The sequence below is a fragment of the Brassica oleracea genome, chromosome C2 (genome assembly GCF_000695525.1).
Source record: "Brassica oleracea var. oleracea cultivar TO1000 chromosome C2, BOL, whole genome shotgun sequence".
Taxonomy (NCBI): Eukaryota; Viridiplantae; Streptophyta; class Magnoliopsida; order Brassicales; family Brassicaceae; genus Brassica; species Brassica oleracea.
Genome location: NC_027749.1, coordinates 13,981,659 through 13,992,392, shown reverse-complemented (window position 1 = coordinate 13,992,392; position 10,734 = coordinate 13,981,659). Strand labels below are relative to the sequence as shown.

The 10,734-nt window shown below is 39.9% G+C and overlaps 3 protein-coding genes across 6 annotated transcripts; 2 read left to right on the top strand and 1 right to left on the bottom strand.

Annotated features, from left to right (window-relative positions):
* Positions 1-295: 295 nt before the first annotated feature.
* Positions 296-2,380, top strand: LOC106325463 (the record flags this gene model as incomplete). Of its 2 annotated transcripts, none has more annotated exon segments than XM_013763512.1 (5): positions 296-861; positions 1,151-1,802; positions 1,866-1,934; positions 2,021-2,125; positions 2,285-2,380. In XM_013763512.1, coding segments are annotated over 2 exon segments (1,154 nt in total), but the record flags the coding sequence as incomplete, so codon positions are not given.
* A 57-nt stretch (positions 2,381-2,437) lies between these two features.
* LOC106325462 lies at positions 2,438-3,497 on the top strand. Its single transcript, XM_013763511.1, has 2 exons — positions 2,438-2,519; positions 2,802-3,497. Exons 1-2 carry the CDS (start codon positions 2,508-2,510, stop codon positions 3,423-3,425), a joined length of 636 nt encoding a protein of 211 aa, XP_013618965.1. The 5' UTR covers positions 2,438-2,507; the 3' UTR covers positions 3,426-3,497.
* Positions 3,498-4,917: 1,420 nt separating this feature from the next.
* LOC106322729 lies at positions 4,918-8,810 on the bottom strand. 3 transcript variants are annotated; one of them, XM_013760851.1, is made up of 7 exons: positions 8,771-8,810; positions 8,386-8,691; positions 7,400-8,184; positions 7,154-7,307; positions 6,223-7,076; positions 5,323-6,127; positions 4,918-5,218 (listed from the first exon to the last, which is right to left on the bottom strand). In XM_013760851.1, the coding sequence occupies exons 5-6, from the start codon at positions 7,000-7,002 to the stop codon at positions 5,732-5,734; spliced, it is 1,176 nt and encodes a 391-aa protein (XP_013616305.1). In that variant the 5' UTR covers positions 7,003-7,076; positions 7,154-7,307; positions 7,400-8,184; positions 8,386-8,691; positions 8,771-8,810; the 3' UTR covers positions 4,918-5,218; positions 5,323-5,731. The 3 variants fall into 3 exon arrangements, with proteins under 3 accessions (XP_013616305.1, XP_013616307.1, XP_013616304.1); XM_013760853.1 differs by having other exon boundaries at positions 7,400-7,653; positions 7,738-8,184; positions 8,386-8,786; XM_013760850.1 differs by having other exon boundaries at positions 8,386-8,786.
* Positions 8,811-10,734: the final 1,924 nt, after the last annotated feature.

The window sequence follows — 10,734 nt, the reverse complement described above, 5'->3', positions numbered from 1 at the left end:
CGGAATTTTCATCGGGAAATTCCGAGGAAATGAACCCTCGGAAAATTCCGAGGAACAAGCCCCTCGGTATATTCCGAGGAATGAGTCCCTCGGTATATTCCGAGGAACATGTCCCTCGGTATATTCCGAGGGTTCATTTCCTCGGAATTTCCCGATGAAAATTCCGAGGAACATTTCGTCGGAACTTCCGAGGTAAATTCCGAGGACGTTCTCCCTCGGTATATTCCGAGGAGCTTCCCGACGAACTGGTGGTCCTCGGAGTTTCTTCGGAAATTTGTTTCCTCGGAATTCCGTCGGAAAAGGAAAAACCCTATCAAAGAGAAACTATATTGGGGCGACCTTTTCGGTTCTCTCAAAAATTGCACCGTCGACTTGGCCATTGAAATGTTGAAGAAACGGAAAGTAAAAGACCGACAAAGTCGACTGAAATACGCATGCTTGGCTATAACCTCGTTTGTACTACTCCCAACATCACACTTTCCTAGAATCTTACCAAACCACGTCGAGATGATACGAGATTTAGATGAATTCATGGCGTACCCGTGGGGGAGGGTAGCCTTCGAGATGCTTGTTCAAGGCATTAGGTCTAAGGATGAAATCCTGCTCTCGCAAGCAAGCGTGGCCATGAGAGGATTTGTCGATGCTATACAACTTGTTTTCGTAGCGGCTGTGCCCCAGCTCAAAGAGGTTGTTCCGAATAACGAACCTGCAGTTTTGGTTGAGTCTGATAGCGAGTCAGAAAATGGGTCGCAGGAGACTGGAAGACCTCAGGTGAATCCACAGGAGTTAGCAACGCCACAGAAACCCATTCGTTATTGTGTGAATCCTGGGCACGCCAGAGAACTAGATGAAGGTTGCCAGGTATGTATTTGACTTGGTATTCTTAGGTAAAGACAGTAACACCTAGGAAGCTTGTGATGTATACTCTGTTCTGGACATTCCACATAAATAGACTTAGTTCATGATAACCTCTCAAAGCCCCGCATGCACCTGTTAACTAATTCGTTTAAAGAGAATAGTAACACTGAATATGGAGTCGTAAATGTTATCATAATTATTAGGTATTTATACAGTTAAGAAAGCCGCTAATGGTATTTGTTAAGTTCCTTCATAAAGTCTTTACTGAACCTAGTATTTTACGTTTTGTTAGGTCGAGGTCATTTCAATGCTACAAGAGCCAACTATGGGGGAAACTGATTTTGGCTGGGATGATGAGGTAGAAGACGACCTTGTTGACAATATGGTACGTCTTATCGAGGAGAAACATATATTTAAGAAGTCCATGTTCGTGGGTGGGACTACAGCGAGTGATCTGTCTCGTATGAAGCTTGAGAAGAAACAAAAAGACAATGAAGCCAAGGAGAAAAAGGAAAGAGAACCGCAGGTCGACCCAACAGAGCCCGAGGTTGTAGAAGCGGTTAACACAAACCATCTTGCCCAAATGGTTGGAGATATTGTCAATCAGAAAATTGAAAATCTTGCTGACAGAATCTCTCAGCAAGGCGACAAAATAGAGGAGAGGCTTGTAAAGGCTATAGAAGAACAACGCCTGAAGATGCAGGGTGAAGTCATTGAAAGCATTTTGGATTTTCTTAGAAAGTCAAACTCCAATGTCGTGTTCGGAGAACAACTCCATTGCGAAGGTCCACAGTTTGGTAAAGACGCCTCTCAAGAAAAGTTTAATGATAATACATCACCTCCCTGGCCTCCTATTGTTCCCCCCCAGCGCTCCCACTGATGAGGCCGACAATGTGATTAATAAGGTGATATCAGATATTGGAAAGTCCACTAGAGCCCAGCAGGTACCTGTCTGAAAACTATATTCACCGTATCTTTTCATTATCTGCTAACATGTTTTATAGCAGGCAATCCTCACCAAAATCCCTAACCAGCCTGTTGGCAACGAAGACGCAGCCGTAGCACGCAAGAAAATGGTTAACATATTCATATGATGGCGCTAAATTTAAATTTCCAGCTTGTACGAGCACTAGCTAACAAAAAACCTTTGTAACATAAGCAGGTGAACAATATGGTAGAGGAGGAAGGGTTACGCAACATCACTGCGCATGGAACCACCACCAGCCCACTTACCAAACATGTGGACGAGTCATCTGGGGATAACCCTGTAAGATATTATTGTTATACTATTTTGTTAAACAATCAATAGTCCGTAACGTTTACACTGGTGACTAAAACTCAGCTTCATATGGATGAGTTAAAACTTCCTGACGAAAATTCCTTTTTACTCATCGAAATTCCATCATTTTCACTCGGACTATCGCAGGAGGAAATGCAAGTGCGAAATGATTATGAAGTTACTCTACCCCCACTGTGCATGGAGGCGATGGACAGCACAACACAGTTCTCGAGGACCCGTACGGCAGTCGTTGCAATAACTTAGTTGTGGTCTCACTAACCTTGATAAACTTTTCAGGACTCTCACGGTTGCAAACGGAATTCGGGTATCAAGCAAGGATTTGTGTAATATCGTAGAAAGGACGCATCAGATGCCGCCAAAGGTACATTCAAATTTTTCAAGTAACGCCGCCGGTGTTATTTATAGTTGTAGCGTATCTAAGCTGTAGTGTACCTGTTAACCACCATCAGATGTTATCTAGCTTATGGTATACCTGTTAACTTATAGTTTACCTGTTAACGTATTGTACACATGGTATCTTGAATATTAGAAACTATAAATAGGCTAATTTCTCTAGATTATATTAACTGATTCGCAATACTATATGACCTGCATAGTAATTTGTAATCTGATGATATTGACGATCTTCTCCCGAACTATTTAGGTCATGGATGCTCTTATGTATTATACAAAACTTGATCTCATGAGAAAGTTTGGCGACTCTGCCCCATGTAAGATAGCCTTGTTTGACACCAACTTCCCCGCCTCGATCGTTAAACAACACGCAAGGCTTACTAAGACTGCTGTGAAAGACCGTTGTAAGATGAGATTTGATGATTCTGCGCTTCAGCTTCTCAGAGTTGACCCTGACTGCGAGATGACTTATGATAGGATATACTTTCCATTCAACATTGACAAATATCATTGGGTTGGTGTCTGTCTTGATATCATGTCAGCTACTCTACATGTCATTGACTGCAACATGAGTCTTCGCAGCGAGAGCCTGATGAAGAAGGATTTGAATCCAGTCGCAAATGTCTTTCCTTACCTAATCAACGCAGTGATAGGAGGTGACTCACGTAACCTACCCAAACCTTTCATTCTTTCTAGGTCCAAGGGTATTCCACAGAATCCAAACCCCAGAGACTCTGCCGTTATGACTGCTCTCCTGATACAAGCTCATGCTTCCAGTGGAGTGGATGGGTGTAAAGAAGTTACCCCGGTTGCTCTGCACTCAGCGTCTAAACAACTCGCGGTGATGGTGTATAGGGCTATATGTCCTGTCTAGATGGTTGGAGTTTACTTAGCCAACTCCTTCCTTTGTGTTTAGTTTGCTAATTATGTTTTTAAAATCCCCGAACTACTGTATTATCCGTAGGACTTGTATGTCCTAAACTGCAAACATCTGTTTTAATATATTATGTTTTTAAGCTATCTATCTAACGGCTAACAAGATATTAGGCCGATATTGTTTCCTCTAGTTTCCTAGGTTATCATCGTTCACAATTTATTTAATATTGCTACCTTGCATTAGATAGCCCATCTACAACATATCCTCTTCTAATTTTCCTATCTTTTTACTTGACTGCTAAGAAGAAGGTCAGATTCGAAAGATTCTATTCTGAAGCTTCAAAGTCTAACGTTATATTATATGTTAGCAGACAATCCAATTATGAAATGGCTATATTAATCAAATAAGAATAGAAGTTGTCCTTCAATATTTGAGATATACGATATATATAAATGTAATTTACGTGAACATAAAAGTTAGATGTAATATTTTGTTTTCTTCCATACCATAATTGTTAACCATTAAGTTATTGAGTTATGTTGCTAACTTATTATGTAGTAGTTATCATTTCATATATCAATTACCGACTTCTAGTTTTTAATATTTTATAAACCATTTTATACATTGGTAACTTGGTTTGAAACAGCTAACCAAATCTATAGCATCTAATGACAACCAAATCTATAGCATCTAGTGACAACTAATTAGATGGATCCGTCAATGCATGCAAGCCTCTAGTTCCACTACATTTTTCTTGTTCGGACTTACATGTCAAAACGGAGCCTCTTATAATTTTCTAATCTTTATTAGCACTTATATGTGTAAAACCTGCAAACCTTGTGTTGTACTATATTTATGTGCATCAGACCATAAGGTCGAGATTTGCTCTTATATTGTTGACTTGATCTTGTTCTAATTCCAGTGACCAAGGTCCACCGTTATCAACTTATCATAGAGCAAATGAAGAAATTTACCTAGTAGATAATCTCCCACTTAGTTAATTATATTTTATGTTGGTGTGTGCAAGATAAATTAGTACAACAAAGGATATGGAACATAACAAAATGATTTAGCACCTTATGTCAGTGGCATCGGATTGCTAACAGAATACCACTAAAAAATGCATGTCTTATCTATGCTGAAATATATCATGTATCAGATAACCCAAATTGTATTAAAAGGAGGCAATGCACATATAAGAATCAAGCAAACGGTCCACTAGACCATTTTAATGCCAATTTTAATGTAGTAAACTTCGTGTTGAATAAGTTTCAAAAAACTTAATCATGAGAAAGTGAAATTGTTTCATCAAATCTTTGTTAACTAAGATAACGTTGTAAAGTAACCGCTAATATATTACAGCACGGGTAATTATATTATTACTGAAAACAACATTCATTAATGGAGGTTGCTTATATTTTCGGTTCTTTTACTCATCGCCCAACTTTACGAAACTAGATATGAAAGGGATTTGAGAAACTGATAAAACAAAATATGTCCTTTCATTGACGGAATATTACATCAGATTTTGCTCATAGTGGGGGCAATGCATTATTAAGATCCCAAAGTCTAAGTACAATAGGTTAGTGACTTAGGTATCTTCCGGGGAACTTGCTAATAAACATAACGAACATTTGGTCGGCCCTCATCTGACCTACACCATAATACTCCTTCTTCACGCCCCCTTCCTTACATTAACCATTTCATATGGGTGCTTTGCAGGTGGCACGATTGTGGTCTTTCCCACCGCACCTTCTACAAGTCCTTGGCCTCTTTCCTAACACCACATGCTATCGTGTTGTTGCAGGATCAAGAAATAAAATTCATGTTAGCAGATAATAATAAACAGTATCATCAAAGCCTACACATGAACTAAAAAGATCAAGAATAGTACCTTAAATTCACCTCTCGACAATATCCGAGTCTTCTTGGGGCGCCCTGGTGGACGCCTTGTGTTAGGAGGTGCAAGGTGCATCACTCCAAGAGTGTCTGACTCTGACAACACAGTTTCATACTCACTGACAGGATTGATGCTCATGGAGTAAGCCATCCCCCAAGTTGAACGTCTGAATTGCTGACTAACAAGTGAGTCTACCCGTTTCCGTGAATGAACAGCTGCAGCAACAGCATGTGTGCAGGGTATAAGTAGCATATCAAACTCTAGACAGCTGCATGATTTGTTATCAAGATCAACAGAATAGGCAACTCCATCACGCCCACGGACCTCGTACTCAGACTTGTTGACATGGCACACCATGTATCCAGTGGAGAGACTAAAATTCTTAGACAGCAGCTCTTCAATCTTAGGTGTCAACACCCGTCCTGCCTGCCGCTTCCCGCCTCACCGGGAACCAACCCATAAGCATTGTTCTTATGTACTCAACCAAAGCAACAATAGGGACCTCACGGGCCTCAGAGACTGCAGCGTTCAAGGACTCTGCAATGTTACTAGTCATTACATTGTAACGCAAGCCACCGAAATGAGACCGACTCCAGTGCTCAAAGCCAACACGGATTAGATAGTCCGCACAATCCATGTCAATCATTTTGATTTCGTTGAAGTGCTTGTAGAAATCGCACACACGGAAAGCTCTAGCTGCTTTCGAGACCAGGTAGGCCAAGTGCTTCTTTTTGAACATTGTCACCACGTTCCTATGAAGATGGAGAACACATGCACAATGCTTAGCCTTAGGGTACATCTGTAAAAGTAACCGTAACACAAAATGTTAGACGCAACAACAAACATTATCAGAAACAATAAATGTTCTTCATTACTACACATATTAGTTCATACCTTTCTCAGTCCCGCGTAGATGGAGTTGTGTCTATCTGTGACAAACACAACATCATAATCATCAGCAACAACGTCGAGTAACTTGCTGAAGAACCAAGTCCATGATGCCTCGTTCTCGCCATCCACCACTCCAAATCCAAGAGGAAAAATTTGATGGTTACCATCTTGAGAACTAGCGGTGAGGAGACAACCGGTATACTTCCCTTTCAAGTGTGTCCCGTCAACAATTATAACTTTACGCATATAGGAGTACCCCTTCACAGAAGAACCAAATGCAAAGAAAAGATACTTGAATTGCTGCACCTCAGCACTGGTAGTACTCGTCTCAAGAGCAACAACCGAACCAGGATTTGATATCGCCAATTGTTGCAAGTAAGAAGGCAACTTCCTGTACGAATCTTCTGTATTACCCATGCCACGGTCCATTGCAAGCTCCCAAGACTTCCAAGCTTTCCAGTAAGATATTGGGACGTCATGATCATCCCTCATGAACTCTCGTACAGCGTTTGGCCTTGGACCCGAGCCACCAACACCATATTTTGTTCTCATCATATCACCAATGAGAGTGGTTGTTGCATGCCTTTTTAAGTCACCCCTCTCATCTATGGTGCATTTGTGCTCCTCGTCCACCCTTTTAATCTGGAATCTTGGACAGCCAGCAATCTTTGCAGCATACACCCGCCAATTACAGTTGCTCCCATTACACTCCAACATCATTTTTCCAGGTTCAGATCGCTTGCAAAGGTACCGGAATTTATTGGCTAGAGCATACAGCGACATGTGTGTCTTGAAGGCATGACGATCAACAAAGACTTGCCCCACATATAAATGCGGTTTTCCATCCTCTAAATCATCTGTCATGTAAGCAAAAAATATATTAGCATCCAAGAATGTGTTATATTTATAGAAAATGATCGCTTAGCAAAGTTACCTTCGTCAGTAGAATCATGTTCCGGTTCAGGATCAGCGTGGTATTTGTTATCAAAGAGTGGCACATACTCTCCATCTGGATCACCCTCCTTTCCTTTCCCCTTAGAAAAATACTCTCCCACTGACGGACAACGGGGTTGTGTTCCAAGTTCCAACTACAAGAAACAAAAAGTTCACAGCTATGTCTAAACAACGTTTAACAAATTTTGGGAATAATAACACAATAGCTTATTTTTTCAAGTATTACCTATGGCCAGTGCCAGGTTAGGAGTATCACTAAGTCTTACTTCACGTGGGTTGGAGTCTAATTATTTCGTTAACAGGACCATGTGGCCCAACATTCAGAGGCGACGTGCGTCAGTCAGTAGAGGATTATGTCAGGATCACGGGTTGCCCTAGTCAACGTCAAAGCCCTTTCAGTGACATTCTCCATCTCCTCATCAGTGCATACGCCCATTAGGAACTTCTGACTCCCCGTGAGTCACCCTTGTGCAAGCATACCTTCCCAAAACACCGGTTTATCCATTACCACCTCAGGCAAGTTATTGATATGTTCTTCAACAGGGGGGTTAATATTATCTTTACCACGGTACGGAATGGGATTAGGTGCTAAGTTCCCAGCATAACTCCCTATAACAGTAAAGTCATCCCTCCTTTGAAATAGATAGCGTGCAACATTGTCGTTACCAATAGTCACCTTCAACCTCATCTCAGGAATATCCAGCCTCACTGACATGAAAAACTCTACATCTCCATCGACTTTCACATCTACAGGTGGTGTGGTCAGATCTCCAGGTACCTTCATCCATTCTGGATACTCATACGTGAGAGCCACCGCAGTATGCGAGCCCACACTGTATCTCATCCTTACAAGTTCCACAAGCGAAGGATAAGTTTGGTTTTCATGGACCATCACTTCGTGCCTCTGTTCCGTTGGATCAGCCATGAATAACCAATCGTTGCTTCCTAGGTGTTCCCAAACACCAACAACCAACTTCACTAACTGCCCCATTTTAAACAGGCTCTTACTACCTGAAAATCAAAATCAAAACTGTCAGAAATCATCACATCAAAATCGACATTTAGTTGAGGTCCAGCTTGTAACATTTAGTAACAGACACAGTCAAAATTAACTCAATCCCACCATTAATGTCAACCCATTAAAGCTCAACAGAAAGAAGGTGATTTAATGAAGTAGATTTATTGAAAAGTAAGTAATAGACAATGACATACCTTCGGTCTCAGAAATAACGACTACTGTAAATAGAGTTTCATTAACTTCAACACTCAGCCTTACAGTTTTCGTTTTCTCTCTGTCTTAAATCTTCTGCTTAGGAGGGTAGAGGTTACACTTCTATATACACCCCACTAAACCCTAATATCATCCAATTCCCGCTCTCAATAGTAACTTGGAGATATCTTGGAAGATTTTCATCCAGATTTGGCGTAAACAGAATCAGAGAAGTACTTCACAATCTTGTGGATGGGATTACGCCTACGAACAGACCTAAACACGCCAGCCTCCTACATTGCCAGAAACTAAATCTAAGCAGATCAGGGAACAGTTAATCCTACTTAGCAACGTGTACAATTTAGGGGCAAAATGGGTTTTTACTACATTGGAAGGAAGTCTGTGTTAGAGTGAATGGGCCGGATGGGCACTTTCTTAATTTCTATGTCGGTTGGGTATATTAACCCAATTGTCCCTAGAATATATATGTTTTTTTTATATAACACGGGGGTATTCAACGACCGATATCCAACCAACCGACTGGTCTCATTTTATGTCCGGTGCTAGATAAATCCGATTTCTCGCAATAAAAATTAGAGATTCATATCATCTGACCTGAAAGATATATCTGCAATGATATATTTCAGACATTGATGCTTAGCATCTTTTCAACCTCACTATACCACTTGATTACATAGATTGTTTCAGAGTATGCGTAGAGCATGAACTTTATAGAATTTTAAATATTTATACCTTACTGAGAGTTACTACAATGGATTTACACTAGGTGAAATTAGATAAATTGGACACTTTGAACTTTTATTTGTCACAATAGGATTTCTGATATTTTGGACAATTCTGGACATATTTTACCCTTCTTTTATGAAAAATTAATAAACTGAATTTTAAAAATATTAAAAAATATGAAAATTATTAGAAACATAAGTATGAAAATATATATGTTTAAATTTTTTTTTTTTAAAAGTGGAATCATATTTTATTTCATCTTCTAGCTATAGTTACAATACTCATTCTGGTCATCTACTTAGTCTAGAAATCGGATACTAAGTTTTATACATAGATATATCTTCGGTATACAACGTAACCTATCTTTTCTTATAATTCTAACCAAGTCTAGGTTACGTTACGTTATAATCAAGAAAGATGTCTTCAGTATACCTTCAGCTTGATAACGACATATAGCCACAAAGCAGTGATATACCTTATCTATATTTTGTGCCATGATATGTTTTGTCTTTTACCTTATGTGGCGCTTAGGGGAGAATATGTTTCACATCTACTCTACTGTGTTCTGACTAACCTAGGTTATATATTCTACGGGAAATCCGAAAAAATATGGAAACTTCCATAATCGGTTAAAGATGTTTCCTAAATCTAAAGTAAATATTCCCTAAATATCTCCTAGAATATTTTCTCCCACGTTTTTCTCCTTCTCCCACGATCTTTTGTCGTCGTTCTTTGTGTTTCTCTCTTCTTCATCGACATAATTATCTCTCTTTTCTCTATCAATACAACATGGTTCTAATCTATGTTAAATCTGGTGAATGGATGTCTAGTTGCAGTGACGAGTGGATTTCGTGGTAGACAAAGAAAGGCGTGGTCGAATGGTAACATTAGCAACTACTACTACGTTGAAGCAGCTCAAGATCATGGTGTGTGAGGATTATGGGGTGGACCATAATGCCATTAATGCCGATTTCAGTTATTCGTTGTTGAATCAAAGAGGGAATCCTCCAATTATTATCACCAATGATCGGCAAGCATCTAATTTTGTGGGTTATGCAAAGAGGGAATCGTCTACTACCTTGTGTGTGATGTTCTCTGTTTCTGGTGTAAATCAAAAGGAACGAGTCAATATCGATTTGAATAAGGAGCCTTGGGATTCAAGTAATGTTGAGGATGAAGAAGTTCCTGAGATAAATCGAGCAGAGTTTGTCAAGCCGTCAAAGGAGTCTTTTGTTAAAAGAACGAATCATGTCGCTGCGGATGGTTGCGGTGCTTTAAGGAGTGAAAACATTGAACTTTGTCAAAACAATGGAGACAGTGATAAGGATGGTCGAGCTTGGAGAGGAGACTTCGTGAAGAAGGATCAAATTTTCACAAGTAAAGGGGTTCTGAAGGCAACAATGGAAATTTTGGCAATGAAGAATAATTTTGATTACACTGTTCTCAAATCCACGAGAAAATGGTGGTATATTCGATGTAAGGATGCATTGTGCAACTGGACTGTGCGTGCAGAAGGAATAGATGGGTCTACATATTTCATGATCAACCAATGTGATGGAAGACATTCATGTGCTCCTTCAAAGAAAAGGAAATTCGGAAAAACA